This window comes from Nyctereutes procyonoides, unplaced genomic scaffold, assembly GCF_905146905.1.
Source record: "Nyctereutes procyonoides isolate TBG_1078 unplaced genomic scaffold, NYPRO_anot_genome, whole genome shotgun sequence".
Classification (NCBI taxonomy): domain Eukaryota; kingdom Metazoa; phylum Chordata; class Mammalia; order Carnivora; family Canidae; genus Nyctereutes; species Nyctereutes procyonoides.
Window position 1 is genome coordinate 43,927,013 of NW_026575049.1, and position 18,344 is coordinate 43,945,356.

An 18,344-nucleotide genomic window follows, 5' to 3' on the forward strand; every position below is an offset into this window, starting at 1 on the left:
CAGATCATACTCCTATTACATCAGAATATGGGGATAGGGCGGGAGCCAGGCATCAACATTTTTCAAAGATTCCAGGTGATTCTGACGTGCAGTAAAGTTTAGAAACCACTGCATTATGCCAATCTCAGGCAACCTGTAAGGTTGGTATAGCTTAAAGTGCATGCATTTGCCAGTTAAGAGATTATGCTTGGTTCTCTTTTCTGATTCTAACAAAGTCTTCTAACAGTCAGATTCTGATTCTAACAAAGTCTTCTAACAGTCTAACAATAAATTGGTTCAAATAAATATCTCAATTAGGGACTCTCTTGTAAATTAACTTATTAATAACAATAGCCACAAGAATGCAAAAACTGGCATCATGAACCAAAGAACAAATCTTAACCTAATGGATGTATGACCCTTATAGGTTCAATGCATTCTTAGTATCAAAAGTTATCAATTAACCATTAGTTAACAAACAGAATAGGCAACCAGCTTACTAATTTAGTGACAACCAATTAATATTCAACATCACAAACAGCTGTATACGTACATATTTCATTTCCCCTCTGGTTAGGTATAAATTCCCCTTCAAAGAGGGTTTAGTAAAGAAATGCCCATCATTGAATCTGTGCAGCCAAGAAAACTTTATATTTCCAGGCAGGGTCCTCGGACCCCTCTTCTGGTGTCTGCTTGGAAAAGGATCTTATTCTTTCACACGCTGTACTTGAATTTACTCAGAACTGAAGCCTCTAATACCAAGAACATCAAGTTCAGAAACTAATTTTCTAGAAGTCCTTGTAACAAACAAGGATAGGAATTTTTAAACTATTTTTTAAGAGAAAGCATTCCCTATTAAAGTGCTATTTCTAAAGCCTCCATTGTTTTTTGATAGAAATGATAGAGTACCTACAGCCCTCTTCTCCTGTAATGCTTTCAGGAGGAAGCAATTTTAAAGTTTAATGTGCTCAGAGAATGCTCCTTTATAACTGTGGACTACACTGCCCTAAATGGGAAATATGGAGCATTTTCATATTTTCATAGTCACACGAACTGTGTGTGGCACTTATATCCTTCTGGGTGCTTTCCATCCATGGGATATTCAAGGAAAATGGGCCCGGTATTCCATTTCTCCTAGACAGAGAGTTCGCTTGGGCCTCTCAGTACCCCTAGGGAGAATTGCAATTCCAAGTGGAAAAAAACAACCAGCACACTTTTAAAAATACGCAACTTTTTTAAAAAAACAGAGTATTTGACATAACTTTTGTCAAATATGTCTTTACTACATGCAAGAGAAGTGGGTATGAGATAAGTTGGAGCAACAAGTGTACAGACTTGCCCTGTACGGAGAGCCTTTGACAAGGTGTATTTGTAAGTCAGTCCATTGTTCTGCTCTTGTAAGCCATGGCTCCTAAACACATTGCCCTGAGCACACCCCTCCGGTGGGCCACCTGCAGCTCTGTGCAGGTTTCTGCTTTCCAGCTCTTCCATGAAACCAGAAGCTCCCATGTTCATTGTGGAGTGTCATGCCATATGTAGTTACCATCATCAGAATTAGAAGCAAGATGGGCATTGAAACATTTAACATAATGGGCCTTTGGGATCCCAGTCTCCATGAAGAATAGTCAGTGAGGGTACACATTTGCAGTGATTCTGACCAAAGCCTTCCCTTTCTCTTCCCTCAGCTCTTGCACATACTAAGTTACCAGGATCTTTCTTTCACAGGCTTGTACAACTACCCTGTTAAGCAGGAAGTGTTAGAGGAAATTGACATCTGAAAGAAGCAAAGGGGGGCTGAGGCCTGAGCGGGGGTGGGAAAAACAAAAAATCCCCTGGAGATTTGAACACCCCTCACTTTCTACAAAAAGTATGAGCCTGGGTTGTCCAACACAGGAGCCACTAGCCACCTGAAATGTGTATATTGTTGTGATACGTATATGATATGTTGGGGTAAATAAACTATACCCTTAAAGCTGGTTTTACTTGTTTCTTTTTACCTTTTTTAACATGACTTTTAGAACTTTTTAATTACCTTTAGGTCCACATTATACTTCTGTTAGACGGCTTGAATAATGTCTGTTAATGCTTTTAGTTGAAGCTGAGGGTGATCTTACATTATACTTCTGTTGGACGGCTTGAATAATGTCTGTTAATGCTTTTTAGTTGAAGCTGAGGGTGATCTTGAAAAGGGACACACTAAATATTTAATGCCATCTGCCAGCGTAAGAATTACTTATTGATGCCTAACAAATTACCCCAAAACTTAGTGGCTTCAAACAGCATTTATTACTATACCGTTTCTGTTTCAGGAATCTGAGCATGGCTCACCTGGGGTCTCTGGCTGTGGGTCTCTCACAGGGCAGCAAGGGGTGGGTGGGTTGTAGTCATCTCAAGGCTTTCCTGGGGACAGACCCAATTCCAAGCTTGCTCATGTGATTGTTGGCAAGATTCAGTTCCTCCTGGGTCGCTAGACTGAGGACCTTAGTTCCTCCTTGGCCGTTGGCCAGAAGTCCCCCTCATTTCCCTGCCACGGGAATTTCTCCATACAGCAGCTCACAACATGGCAGCTTTTTCCCATCCAAGCAAGCTGGCAAGAAGAGTAAAAGAGTATGCATGCCAGTAAGCAGAGGTCACCTAAACTCACAAGTGACATCCTATCATTTTGCCCTACTCTGTTTACTAAAAGCCAGTCACTATGTACAGCCATACTCCAGGGAGGGGAGTATAAAAGGACATGAATACCAGGAGGCAGGATCTATGGAAGCATCTTAGAAGCTGCCTGCCGCAGCCAGGTAATTAGGGTCTAGTTAACATTGTTATTTGTCCACCACATAGTTGTTCTTTAATGTCAGGTACTTACCCTGACGGATCTAATGTGCTGCATTCATGTTTACTTGTTAATGCATAAAGAAATTCTGAAATAATATATAAGAACCTATAAACAGGGGTGACTTTGGAGGATGAGAGTAGCAAGTAAGAGATTATAAACAAGATGAGGATGGAGACATTTCACTGTATACCTTATGCTATTCGGGGGAGTTCTGAACTATGTGTATGTATTACTTAAAAAATACCATGAGAGTAAAGAAAATAAACTGGCTCCATTCCCAGACACTCTGTGCTTGGCTATCAACCCTGCTCTATGGATAGAGTTCCCTCTCAGGATAGAGGTCCCTGATTTCATCTGCCTCCTGTAGGACCTCGAAGCCCTTCAGGTACTCCCTCCTCCTTGCAGCTTTCCCTGAGCCCCGTGGCCTCCAGAACTCATCTCACCACCCACACGCTAGTACCATTGACTGTTTTTCTTATTAGTGTTGGTTTCCAGTTTCTTTTATTGTTTATTCTATATTAATGTACTAGGTACAGGTACTATTGGGAAAGGCAGTTGCTCAATTGAGATTTCGAAGGCACTCATTCACTTGTATCTCACCAGGGTTTAGCAGGTCTTCTAAATGGGGATTTTGTTTGTTTGTTTGTTTGTTTGTTTGTTTGTTTTGCGAGAGTCTTAAATGGTAGGAAATGAGATGCTGGCCCCCAGGAAAGACAGGCCTGTGTAGAAGGTAGCAGGTGTACTCAGCTCGTAAGTGGGAGAAAAGGACCAATAGAACATACTGTCCCTAAGAAAAAGTGAGTTTATAAACAGAAGAGCTACGGTGCACCTCCATCCTCCACCACAGGATGAATGTGCAGAATCAGAAGGTTACTTGAGGAAGAGGAAGTCCAGGAAGGAGATACAAGTGAGCAAACACCATCTCCCTATGAACCCCCATTCTTCAAAAGATGTAGATATGAAACCCTGGATAGGAAAACATCAGAGTTGAAAACTCTTAGGTCTTCTAAACCACCCCTTTGTCTAACTCCTGATTTCTCTATTTGCTTCCAGACTAAGTTACTTCATTTGTGCCTTGGATGCACTAAATCACTACCCCCCAGTGTGAGCCTATCTGAGCCTTCCTGGCTTCTGATTGACTGGAATGGCATGAGCCAAATTCTTCTGAAAAAATGGGGCAGCCTCGGTGGCCCAGTGGTTTAGTGCTGCCTTCAGCCCAGAGCGTGATCCTGGAGACCCGGGATCAAGTCCCATGTTGGGCTCCCTGCATGGAGCCTGCTTCTCCCTCTGCCTGAGTCTCTGCCTCTCTCTCTCTCTTTTCTCTCTCAGTCTGTGACTCTCAGGAATAAATAAATAAAAATCTTTTTATAAAAAGAGGCAAGTGGTTACCTGTTTATGAAAATAAACCCAGGCAGATGGTAGCACTGACCCTGACAGTACAGTGGACTTCAGACAGAATAAAAGGTGTTTTATAACTTCTTCCCATGTTCCTAGCAGTAGAGACGATGGCTTGGGGAGTACCTGCAGAGGGGTGCACTTGCATAACGAGTAGGCTATGGTGCACAGCTAATTGCTAGAATAGATATTTGCATATATGAATATGTTTAATAGGGAGTCATAAACATTTGTCTTTGGCTTTAAATCTCAAATAGGTGGAGACAGTAGTAGCACCAGCTACAGAAGCAAATCTGAAAATCAAACAGCCCAATTAAAACTCAGATTTCTTAAAAGCCATTAAGATCAAGCAAAATGAAATGAACTTTAAAGGGCTAAAGGATTCATATCTGTTAAGGGCCCCAAATGGCAAGTAATTCTGGGGAAATACTATTAATTAAAAACCACTGCTCTGTGAAATGACTGCCATTACATTTGAAGGTAGTTAATGTGCTTTTCATGATACCTGTGAAGAAATAGGGGCGCATGAGAAGCAGTTGGCCATCTGCTTAGGGTAGGCTACTCCCTGCTCCCTGCTCCCTGAGATGCAGTGTACTTCAGAAATGTAAGGACTGGCAACAACATAAATGTGTTTGTATGCCCAAATAAAAAATACCACACATGGGAAGGTCCCCATAATCAAATATTAAAGTCGTAAGGGTTTTATTTCATTTCTCCCTTTCCTGAGCGCCACCGAGGTTCCCAACAGATGAGGCAGTTGGGTTCTGTTAAGTTGTGTGTGCAGAGCTTTGCAATTTGGTGGTCTTTTTTTTAAATGGCCAAGGTGGCAGCACTGATGTGAATGTAATATGTGAGGGAGCCGGCCCTGGGAGGCAGTGTGCTCCCCCTCCCCGTTAGCACCTGACCACAGGAAAGCATCCGTGGCTGAGATCGTGGATGCCAGTCCTGCTGCTGGTGCCATACAGCCTTCACTTGCAGAAAGAGGGCTCCCCCTGAGGGAGAACCCTGCAAACCCCAAAGGGAACTGTGTGTGCCTGCCTCCCTTGTCAGAGCTCTTAAGCCACTCTGTCACGCCTTCCTGGGGGACCCTCCACACGAGGCCCCCTCCCTGCGTGAGAGCATGGGACCTTCAGCCCATGGCTCAGAACCTTCTGACCCTTTGCGCCAGGTGTTCGTGCGGCGTGTGATAACAAGCCTAGGACGATCATTTTAAGAAACCTTGGTCTAACGCAGTTCCCCGGTGGTAAATAGGTAGAATCTTAATCACCTAATTGCATGTTTAAAAATCCTGCCTGCATCCTTTAATGTCTCAGTTTTTAGTTATTTGGTTCAGACTCGCGGGCCAGTCACAGTCAGGCACGACCTTGGAGGGCTTGTGACAGCCCATCAGGTGTTCTGGGCACAGGGTCGAGGTTTCTCTGCACCTCTGGCTGCAACTCTGCTCTCTGGCCTTACTTCCAGAAGTTCAATTTTATTCTCTGTTTTATTTCGGCACCCCTGTTGTCATAACTCGGTGGGTCCTGCTGGGGCCTCCTGGCCATGTGGCTGACCCCTGGCCCTCGGGGCAGATCTCCTGATATACTGAAGCTGATGAGCATGTTTTGTGTCCACTCTACCTCTGAAGCCACGTCCAATCAATCAACCACGGCAGCAGTTATAACTAAAATAAATCACCCCTCCACAACCTCTAGAAAATCTCTTTTGTTTTCAGAATGTCCAGAAAGTAGAGCAAAGGGCTTAGATTTAAGGTATTATTATAGAAACATCTTTTCTCCCAAACTGTTTATCCATGCAAATTCCTTAAATGCTCTAAGGCATTACCCTCAGAGATAAATGAGGAATATTAATAAAAAAACGAACATCTATTGAATGCTTGTTCTGTGCCAGGTTCTGTGCTAAGCACTTTCCAATGATTGTGTAATGATTTCTCTGGAAAACCCGTTGAGACAGGTATCGGGTCACTCAGCTAGTTGAGTGGTAGAGTTAGGATTCATCCTGGGCAGCCTGACTCCAGAGTCCGTGCTCTGACCAGCGCAGCGTGCTGCCCCAGCAGTGCCCACCTTGGAGGAGGTGCGTGGGGTCGAATAAGGTAATGTGTAGATAGTGCTTTTAGCTAGCCTGGCTTGAACCTCCATTCAACATTGAGTGCTCCTACTAATCAACAGTTCAGGCCCCTGGGAGGGCTTGGAGAGCCTTAGAAAGGGGAGGGCTAAGGGAATGGCTCTGGCTGGGTAGACATCACTGGCTGGAGGGAGGACTGGTGGTGCTCAGATGTAGGGGTGCAGGTACAGCAGGGTGCCCATATGAGCCAGCATGATGCCAAAACACGGGCCCTGCACTGATGTGCAGATGACCCATCTGAAACTCTACCTTTGGCCCTTCAGAGCATTGGGGGCTTTGCCTTCCTTTTTCGAAAATAGAGTTGGAGAACCTCCACCTCTGCCCTTTGGCCTCACCAACACTTAGTTTGGATTTTCTTTTACATTTGGTTTAAACCTTTGTTTGTTGTTTGTTCGTGTTTAATATGTTTAATCCATGCCAATCTATTCCTTTCAGAAATAGATGATAAAAATGTTCTCAAATGGGCAGGATTGGAGCTGGGGCACAGTAGTGCCATTTGTGTGTTTAAACGGAGCTAATCCCGGCCTCCTGTCTGCCTGCCACATGCCAAACACTGACATCTCTTAGGATCTTGTGGGTTACAGCATTTTTCTTCTCCAGCTATGCTTTGTTGTTCAGCTGTCACCTCAGACATCTCCTTTGGCTCCTCTTCCTTAAGTCTGGTCAGCCAGGCTGGAAGAACACAGGGAATGGGGACATGCACTGTGCTTTGGAAGCTGAGTCATGGAGGCTTTGCTGTGACCATGAGAATAAAGTAGGAAGGCTGGACTGTGTTCCTTGATGGGCTTGAGCGTCCGTCACCTCAGTGTGTGACTACTGACAATTGGGCAGAGTGGTGGTGACTGTCTGCTCCGGGCCTGTGGCTGCAGGGGTTGGGGACAGCGGTGTCCCAGGGCTGCTGTGGGACATGTCAGAGGGACTTAGTGTTTCAGTGCCCTTTCCTCATATTTCAGGATTCAGAAATTTAACTGGCTTCTAACTTCTCTGGAGATTTTTCTTGAATACAAAGTATTTTTACATTTGATCCTTTGTTTTTAGATCTCAGTCAGAAACACAATAAATTCATTTTTTTAAGATATAAAAAGTTCACAAAGCAAGGTGGATTTCTGACTGCTTTTCTTCTAGAAATTATGGCAAAAACAGAAATGATGAAGCCGAGGCCCAGAGGTGTGACTTACCCAGGATCAGGGGATGTGAGAGACAGTATGAAATTCAAACCAACACCCAGTGATGTGTTTACACATTTAGCACATGCTCAGAATAAACAACAGTAAGCTGTATTCCCTACCTTAAAAGAGAACCTTGCACACTGTTCTTACTGTTATGGTTACTTTCAGCATTGCCAGCCTCGTGTGGTGACCGAGTCACATGGCTTGTTTGCAGCCAAGCTAAGATCCCTTGCTTTGGGGCACGTTGGGGTTTCTTGTTCTGGTTGACAGTGGCCTTCAAGTCTGTGTGTGCTATTGCCCATATAAAGATGAAACTTCTCAGTCACCCTTGACATGACCTCTATCCAACAACAAAAGGGTTGTTAGTGATGATTATGTGTATCCTTCCCCCTCCTTCTTGCCACCCACTGACAGGACCACCCACACTTAGAACACCCAATGCTTCCAGGGCAATCCTTGAGATCAAACCAAATCGCAGTTGGCAGTTTACCCTTAGAGAGTGAAGTATGGAGGCAAGAAGCTGTCCTGCTTCTCTGGGTTTTTTCATCAGAAAGGCATTTGTGCCTTTTAGTAGGAAAATAGTCTTGGGGAAATTGCCCCAGCCCAGCCAACAAACTGGTGTTGTACTCTGTGCTGTCACTGTGCTAGTCACTGAGGACTCGAGGACAAAGAAAACACAGTCCCTTTCCTAGGTTCTTCCTAAACAATGCTGTAATGAATCACCACCATGTCTCTTCTCTTTGAAGCTAAGGGTAGGAGTTTGTGAGGTCAAAGGGAATGGACCGCACGCCTGAAAGATGTGAAGGGCAGTCTTTGCTGATGCTTTCTTGGTTTGCCTGTGGTTGAACTAATAAGAGTGATACTCTCCATACCGGTAGAATGGCCATAGCCTGTGAGGAAACAGATCTGGTGTCCTCATGGTTATGGCTTAAGTGGTACAGCAGCAATTGCTTAGAAATATCTCAGCTGCACTCTCTACAACAAATACAAGAGTTTTTCTACTTTACGGAAGAGGGGGTGACTTTATTCCCTAGACTCATGGAATCTGAAGGACTGGATGTTAGAGATTGCCCAGCATAACCTGTCACTTTACAAATAAGGAAATGGGACCAGAGATTGAAGGCGTTAAGTGATTTTCTCCAAACAAATGGCCAATTGGGGCAAAACTGGGTCTGCGTGCTGCCCTGGCAAATCTTTCCCCCAAGTTCACCCCAAAAGTCACTGAAATTACTTTTAAAAATATTCAGAGGAATATCATGATGATGGATGGGCCTGTAATTGGCTTTTAAAGAAACTAGGCACATTTTAGGGAACAGTCTTTTGAAGGTGACTTCAAGGAGGACAATGAAGTCCTCCAAGCACATGGGCTCAGTGGCCTTCAGACTGATTCCTGGAGCCCATCAGAAATGGATGCTTCCCCACCCTCACCCCCACAGAGCAGCTCTGCCTGCATTCATTTGTGTTACAGAGTATCCCTCTGAGTGAGATTTCTTTTGAAATGAATTAATCTGAAAAATATTTTCCTATAAACAATTCAGCAGTACCACCAAGAATCCAATTTTATCACCAGCAGAAATAAGAGGGTTTGATTTTTTGTTTGTATGCTTTTGCTTTGAACTCCTACAGACCCGAAAGCATCCTTTCCCATTGCTTCTGCCAAGGCAAATCCGACAGAGGCAGGGGGCACTTGAGAGTTGCCTTCAGAGTCTTTTCAAAATCTTCTCCCCCATGTGGTCTTCCTCATCCAGCAGGGTTTTTGAGCAGATGTCTTCTCCAGACCTTTGACTGGTGGAGACCTGAGCAGCTTCCCCTCACAGCTCCAGTTTATTGTGCTACTGCTGTCAGCACAGTGCTACCTGCCTTCTCGTTGTTGACCATAAATAGTAATGAAGACATAGCAGAGCACCTGTCACATGGCAAATGAGCAAATAACTATAGAGTTCAAACTTCGCATGCAAAAGCCCCTATTTGATTCTGTTAGTCATCTTACCCTATTAAGGACTGTTGTGAGGGTTAATCTTCATAATGGGGCAGTTTGTTATTTCCTAAGTACATCAGAAGAAAAAGGCTTAAAAGAAAAGGTTTCTTTTTTTAATTAATTAGGAAATAAAATATACTTATTATTGAAACATTGCTCCAATAAAGATATTTTCGGGCAGCCCAGATGAATCAGTGGTTTAGCGCCACCTTCAGCCCAGGGTATGATCCTGGAGACCCGGGATCGAGTCCCACATCGGGCTCCCAGGATGGAGCCTGCTTCTCCTTCTGCCTCTCTCTCTCTCTCTCTCTCTCTCTCTCTCTCTGTGTGTGTGTGTGTGTGTGTGTGTGTGTGTCTCATGAGTAAATAAATAAAATCTTAAAAAAAATAAAAAGAAAAGATATTTTCGTGCTGAATTATTTTGAATTTGCTAAGTATCTGTACCTCTTTGTTCCTTTTTTTTTTTTTTTTTTCAGAATGTTAGAAGATGACCTTAAGCTAAGTAGTGATGAAGAGGAGAATGAACAGGTAAGATTTTCTTTCGTGTTGTTGTCCTTTGAATGTGACAGCACCGCTCACCCCCCAGGCTGTCCTGGGTATTGACTGAATCATACACATTCGAAATTGTGGTGCTCTGGGCTGCTGGATGCCCTCTGGTAATTATGAGCTTTCATGCTGTGGGGCCAGTCCATTAAAATATCTTAGCCTTAATTTTCCTTGTAACTGTGATGTGTGATTTCTGTGTCTTTGAAACCAACAATGGGCACTTACAAGGAAGCCACTAGCACCCACTGGACTTCAATACAAAATAGACCCTATTTTTGCTTTTCTTCTTTTTCTTTTTTTCTTTTTTCTGGCAAAGCTCACTACTAGTCTTCTAGAGACCAAGTGTGTGACCTAACCTCATCAGCATGCAGTGGGCAAGCTGTAACATTAAATATTGAGAAGTCTTATACAGATATTATTAACATTGAGAAGAAGCAAACGCAGAGGTGAAACTTAAACGATGAATAAAAAATAATCATGCTCTGAATAGGCTGTTTGTCTTAGATGATAAATGTGCTTAACGTGTTCTCCTCTGGTGTTGATTTACCAGCTCAAGACATCAGTCAGGGGTTTATAAATACTCTTCCGATCAGTCAGTTAAGGTGAAAAAATAGCCACGCTACATTCATCACTTTCAACGTCTGCATTTCAGGAAATGTTTGTATTCTAAAGCAAGTTTGAAAACATAAAAAGATAGATTTTCCTACACCTCTGTTCCGTTTTTCTTATTATCCGTGTGGTATTTTGTCAAGTTTGGACAAATGTGGTAGGTATAAAGACAATCCAGATAGGTTTCTCCAGAAGTTATTTTTACATGCCCTATAAGGTAGTATGCAATTGATCTTGGAATCATGAATTTTATACGAAGGTGTCATGGAGCGATTCAGCTGTCTAGCCATGCAAATGCAAATAATGCGCAAAGTGTACAGAGGTGAGATAAAAGTCAAAGGAACATTTCCAGGAAGAGCATCTAAGCAGAATGTGGCTATAAGGTCACAGAGAAAGAGCCTGTTCACCTTGAGGAAGAAAGTAAATTAGCAAACCAGAGCCTGGCTGTGAAATAGAACTTGAATTGAAACTAGGGGGCAAGCCGGGAAAACCCAAAGTGAAGGAGAGCTAACTGAGCAAGGTGAGCTGCTCAGGCTTTGGGTTTTGTAGAGACTGACGACTTTGTTTCTAGGTGTGCACACCAGGACAGTCAGCTATCCATAACACAGCAATACTGAGAACTGAGAGTGACCTCACTCCTGATTTTGATTCCTCACCTATGTGACTATTAGCTAATGATTTCATCTCTTCATGTTTTTTTCCTAGTGAAAGGTTCAGATAGGTACATTGTGGATTAAGTCATATCAGATGTGTAGATTATGTCTCCTTTATATTAGAAAAGGAATTCACAGAGTACTGTATTCAGCAAACTTTCTTAATTTGGAAAATTTTTTCCAGAGTTATTTCTGGGAAATATTTCCACTGAAAACTCAATTTATTAAAAAAATTAGTTATCATGGATATACTAGACACATTCTCTAAGGCAGTAAGAACTTTTAGTTGAATCACTTTGCTCTATTAGCCACTCCTTTCTAATCTGTGATCATTGATAATATATTGTGAATATACAGGTTAGATCCTTTTTTCTTACGTGTGGTCCCTATGTGTGTACACCTTTCCATTGTTTACAATGAAAGTGGCTGACGGAATGAGTGATTTTTATACAGTAGTATAATTAAGACTCTAGACATTGTATGAGGTGGTTTAAGTGATTGCTCTAACACTAATTATATTAAGTTATCCTCCTTTGGCCTATAATTATAGCCTGGCCTAATCACAAAATCATAATTTCCATACTTTAAAAAAAGGCTAATGATATGGTATTTTTCCCCTCCAAAACCAAAATGTGATTGTGACCCTGAAGAGTAGAGCCTATGCACACGCATGCGTGTAGACACACACACTCACACTGCATTTCTCTGTACTTGCATGCGTGTAGACACACACACTCACACTGCACTTAGTAGCTTTCAGCCTTGGCCCAGTCCACAAGCTATTCTCTGCTCCAGGGTCACCATTTATAAAGTAGTGGGAAATTAATGTCAGATCCCCAGAGCCTACTCAGAACATGTGCTCATCTGTTATCTTCATGTTATCAGATCCAATAGGCCTTTAGTTTTTTGCTTTTTAGTCAACTTATAAATGAACATCCATACGAAGAAAAAAGTACACAGAACCTAAGAATGCAATGTAATGAACATTCAAAAACCACACACACCTGTCATCACCACACAGACACAACCAGCCTCTCAGGTCTCCCAAATCCCCATCCAGTCACCATCCTCCACAAGAATAACCACTCTCCTGTTTTTCTAACACCATAGGGTAATTTTGCTTGTTTTTGAACTTTATATCAATGGAATCATACAGTGTGTACTCTCATTTGTAGCTTCTTTCACTCAGTGTTATATTTGTGAGACTTACCCATGTTGCAAGCAATTGAAAAGTACTCATTTTCATTGCCCAGTCATATCTCATCATGTGCATATGCCCTAATTTACTTACCCTTTCTACTCCTGATGGGCACAAGGGTATTTGGGGTATCAGGGTAGTACTGTCATTGACATTCGTCTGTGCCCAGGAGTAGAAATCAGGCCCGGGAGGTATGTGCATGTTCAAGTTGGATAGATCACTTTCAATCATTTTCCAAAGCAGTTTCACCAACTGACACTCTCATCAGGAGTGTAAGAGAATTGCAGTTGCTTCGCATCCTCACCATGTTTGTCTTTTTTGTATTGTCTTTGTCTGGTTTTGAAATAAGGGCATTAAAAAAAAAAAACGAAAAGAAAGAAAGAAGGGCATTACTTTACTGGCTTATGAAATAAATTGAGAAGTGTTCCCTGCACTTGTTTTTTCTTGCAGAGTTTATATAAAGTTAATTTTTCTTTAAACACTTGTCAGACTTCTCCAGTGAAACCACATAAACCTGAAGATTTTTAACACTTACAAATTCTACTTTCTGAATAGTTCAAGGGCTGTTAAGAGTATTTCACTTGGGTAGGTTATGGCAGTATATGCTCTTTAAGTAATTGGTTTATCATGTCTTTTTAAGTTATCATATTTATGTGCAGAATGTTCTGTTCTTTTATTATCCCTTTAATGTCTGGGATACAGTGATATCCCATTTCATCTTGATATTGATCTTATTTCTGTCTTTGTCATCTTGCTAGAGGCTTTTCAATTTCATTGAGCTTTTCAAAAAACAAGTTTTTGTTTCATTGATAGTCTCTATTAAGTTTTCTGTTTTCGATCTTATCTACTTCTTAACTTTATTATTTCCCTCTTTCCGTTGCTTTCCATGCATTTTTATCTTCTTTTTCTGGATTCTTGAGGGACCTTAGATTACTGATATGAGGGGCACCTGGGTGCTCAGTGGTTGAGCATCTGCCTTTGGCTCAGGTCATGATCCTGGGGTCCTGAGATCAAGTCCTACATGAGGTTCCCCAAAGGGAGCCTGCTTCTCCCTCTGCCTGTGTCTCTGCCTCTCTCGTGACTCTCACGAATAAATAAATAAAATCTTTTTTTAAAAAAAGATTACTGATTTGAGACTTGTCCTCTTTTATAATATAAGCACATAGTGCTATACATTTCCCTCTCAGCAAGCTGTAGCCACATCCCACAAATTTTGGTATTTTGTATTTTCATTGTCCTTCAGTTCAGTAAGACGTCCCCCCTGACACATGGATTATTTAGAAATGGGTGTTTTGTTTCCATATGTTTGGCGATTTCCTGTAATCTTTTATTGATTTCTGGTTTGATTCTATTGTGGTCAAAGAACACATTTGTAGGACGTCAGTTCTTGTAAATTGACTGAATATTTTTTATGGCCCAAGATATAGTCTGTATTGGTAAATGACTTACAGGCACTTGAACGAATGTATATTCTGTGGTTGGATGGAGTGTTCTATAAATGTCAATTAGATCCTGTTGGTTGATGTTGGTGTTGAGTTCTTCTAGATCCTCGCTGACTTTCTCTCTAGTTGTTTTATTAATCGTTGGGAGAGGAGTGCTGCAGTCTCCAACTATAACTGGATTCGTCTACTGCTCCTTTCTGTCCTGTCAGTTTTTGCCTCACATATTTTACAGCTCTGTTATTTGGTGCATAACATTTAGGATTGCTATGTCTTCTTAGTATAATGACTTTTTATCATTATGTAATGTTCCACTCCATCTCTGGTAATTTTCTTTGCTCTGAAGTGTACTGTATCTGATACTGACTTAGCCACTACTGCACTCCTGACTAATGTTTACACAATGTAACTTTTTCCATTCTTTAACTTTCCACCCACCTATATTGTTGTGCTTGAAGTGAGTTTCTTACAGTATGTTGTCATATTTTTATCTATTTTGCCAATCTCTGTCCTTTTTTAAGATTTTATTTATTTATTCATGAGAGACACAGAGAGAGATAGAGGCAGAGACACAGGCAGAGAGAGCAGCAGGCTCCATGCAGGGAGCCCAATGTGGGACTCGATCCTGGGTCTCCAGGATCAGGCCCTGGGCCAAAGGCAGATGCTGAACCACTGAGCCACCCGGACATCCCAACCAATCTCTGTCTTTTGATTGACGTATTTAGAACATTTGCATTTAATGTAATTATTGGTATATTAAGACTTAAGTCTGTCACTTTATTTTTGCTCTTCCGTCACTTTCCTTTTCTTTCTGTTTTCATTTTTCTTTCTCCTGACTTCTGTAGGTTTCTTGAACATCCTGCAGAATTCTGGATGGTTTTATTTACCTCTAGATAATAGAGGTTTTATTTACCTCTAGTGTTTTTAGTGTACCTCTTTGTATAGCTTTTCTAGTGGCTGTTCCAAGAACTACATTATACATACATAACTTATTAACAGTTCATTGGTGATAGCATTTTACAGGTTTTCTCCCTTAGTGTCCTCCATCACAGAACTGATAATACATGAATAACAGGGAATTTCCTTTTCTATTTTCCTGACTTTTTGAGTGAGCAGCTGACTTGTGTTCTCTTATTCATCCTAGTGCATACCTTGGCTGACCAGCTTCCAACAGGAAAGCCTCATCTTTCCATAACCAGATCCACAAAAGTACCTTCATCTTCACTCATCCCCTCCTTTACTCCTATTATATGAGAACACTGCTTTCCTCTTATCAAAAGTCTGTCCCATTTCCTCTCTGTCACTTGGGACTTTGTTCTTTTGACTCCTTTCTGTCCCGTGTCCCCCAGAATTATGCATTGGGTCACCAGTGACCTTCACAGAGTCAAACGTACTGGGCTTTTTTTAGTCTCTTGTCTTACCAGAAGACTTACTGCATTGAAAACTATTGATTAGGATCCCTGGGTGGCTCAGCGGTTTAGTGCCTGCCTTTGGCCCAGGGCATGATCCTGGAGTCCCGGGATTGAGTCCCATATCAGGCTCCCTGCATGGAGCCTGCTTCTCCCTCTGTCTGTGTCTCTGCCTCTCTCTGTGTGTCTCTCATGAATAAATAAATAAAATCTTAAAAAAAAAAACTATTGATCACCCCACTTTTCTTGAGGTGTCTAATACTAAACTCCTGGTTTGTTTCCTACCATTTTGACTATTTCTTCTTAGGCTCCTTTGCTGGCTGCTCCTCCCCTGCCCAGTTTTACATATTGGAGTCTTTCAGCATTTATTCATGATTTCTGTTCTCCACTTCCTTTTTCTTTCTCTCTCTCTCTAGGTGATCTCATCCATTCCCATGACCTTCATTTTTTATATGCTTACAGTTTCTAAAGTTACATCCTCAGCTCAGAACTCTTTTCTGAACTGCAGACCTACTTGACTTTTCCACTTGGATGTATCACAAGCATTTCACATTCAATTTGTGCCGGACTGGACTTCTGGTCTTTGCCACCCCTTACCCACTCACACACAGATATATTCTTCTTGTGATTGTTTCCATTTCTGAAAGTGGCCCTGCCAGACACCCAGATGTTTAAGCCTAGAAAACACCAGGGTTATCCTTGACAACTCTCACTTCCCACTTGAATGTTAATTTCATTTCTAAGGCCTATAAATTCAACCTCCAAAATTAAATACTAGCCTTTCCATTTCTTTCCATCCTGGCTAGTCTAAACCAGGGGCACCTGGGTGGTTCAGTGGTTGAGCGTCTACCTTTGGCTCAGGTCATGATTCCAGAGTCCTGGGATCAAGTTCCGTGTCGGGCTCCCCATAGGAAGCCTGCTTATCCCTCTGCCTTTTTCTCTCTGTCTCTCTTATGAATAAATAAATAAAATCTTTTTAAAAATAAATAAATAGGGATCCCTGGGTGGCTCAGCGGTTTGGCGCCTGCCTTTGGCCCAGGGCACGATCCTGGAGTCCTGGGATCGAATCCTGCATCGGGCTCCCGGCATGGAGCCTACTTCTCCCTCTGCCTGTGTCTCTGCCTCTCATTCTCTCTCTGTGTGTGTCTATCATAAATAAATAAATAAATCTTTAAATAAATAAATAATAAACTATTCTAGGAAACACTAGCATATTTCTATTCTTTCTCTCCATAATGCAGCCTCTTCACAATGATCTTTTAAAAATATAAATCAGGGGCGCCTGGGTGGCTCAGCAGTTGAGCGTCTGCCTTTGACTCAGGGTGTGATCCTGGAGTCCTGGGATCGAGTCCCGTATCAGGCTTCCTGCATGGAGCCTGCTTCTCCCTCTGCCTGTGTCTCTGCCTCTCTCTGTCTCTCGTGAATAAATAAATAAAATCTTAAAATATATATATATTATATATATATATATATATATATATATATTATATATATATATATATATATATTATATATATATTATATATATATATATATATAATATATATATATATATCAGATCAACTCATTCCTTGGTCCAAAATCTTAAATAATTTCCCGTTTCACTTGAGATAAAATCCAGAACCCATAGCATGACTAACACTACCCTACACAGTCCAGCTTCACTCACATCTTTTCCTTCACATCACATTAAGCTCATTCATGACACATTAGCCACATGGGCCTTCTTTCAGCTCCTCCAACAGGCCATGGTCAGCTGCCTCAGGACCTCCAGAGGCTTCTCCATCATTTTTTTTTTTTTTTTGTCTGACCAACACCTACTCATGCTGGAAGCATAACATAACTTTCAGTTTCTCAGGGGCCTCCCCATTATCTAAATTGGACCCCCAGTTAGTCCTTTTCCCAGCCATCTTAACCTTTCTTCTTAAGTCTCATCATAACTTTAGTGATGTGTTATGTTTACTTTTTAAAATATGTCTCTACCAATGAGATTGGAAGTTTCCTGAGGGCAGGGACTGGGTGTGGCATAGCAGCAGGCTCTAAATACTTGCTGAATGGATGGATACATGAATACATACACAGTATCAAAGATAACTTTTGCTCTAGCTTTATTTCTTTTACTGAGCACTACAATTTTTCAAGTTAATCCTATCCAAAGATCAAAGGTGTTGACAGAGAAGGCAAAAACATAAGATCCAAAATCATAAGGTGGCCGTAGATTAATGTACAAATAATCTACCTATTTAGGAGGAAAGTTCTATCCAATCCCCATGGAAATGCCTATAATCACTTCTTAATATGGTTACCGTGAAGCCATGTTGAAGTTACAGATGTTCAGAACTTATCTCAAACAGAAGCCTCCAAAACCAAAAGAATGGGTTTCTCGATAGCCTTCCCTTTCAATGATAGCAGAATTTTTACTGTGACCTCTAGAGCTAAGATTATGACAAAATTTACCTGGAAAGTTAGGGGATGTAATTAAAATGGAAGCATATTCCAATGTTTGCTCTTATAATTTTCACACTTGATAAGGTTCAGACTGGGACTAGGACAAATAATATGAGAATCCATTTTCTAGTTTGGGTAAATGAAAGATGCTGATACATGTAGTAATTTGCTTAGATCTCCTTTTCTGTAACTCTTGACTTTAACATTCCAAAGGCCAATATCCTCATGTAAGAATGCAAAGAAATTAGAAGATTTAAGACGAAATTATTCTTAAAGTCACCAAGTACTAGAGGAATTTTTTTTAATGGACTTGAAGCGATTGATTATATTTCATGTCTTCCAATTTGGTAAAAAGAGGAGCTCTGCCTCTCAAGTCAGGAAAAGCTTGGGGAAGTCGGACAAGGCAAATATCTAGATGAAATTATTACAGCTAAGGCTTAAGGAGAGGAACAGATGATTAAACTTTCAGCAAGGAGTAGCTGAGAGAGTGTCAACTGCAGACAGTGTTTCAGAGATGACAAATATATAAGCTTAGGGAGAGTAAAGAAGCAGGAATCCACATTGAATGGC

General features: G+C 41.4%; 1 protein-coding gene across 3 annotated transcripts in view; it reads left to right on the forward strand.

The window, feature by feature from the left end:
• The window catches only part of AFF3 (ALF transcription elongation factor 3), a 521,186-nt gene that overhangs the window by 394,800 nt on the left and 108,042 nt on the right, over window positions 1–18,344 (forward strand). For all 3 annotated transcript variants that reach the window (XM_055329104.1, XM_055329106.1, XM_055329107.1), the window contains exon 9: window positions 9,949–10,000. In XM_055329104.1, coding sequence (XP_055185079.1) covers window positions 9,949–10,000 — 52 coding nt within the window. The remainder of the gene's footprint in view (window positions 1–9,948; window positions 10,001–18,344) is intronic.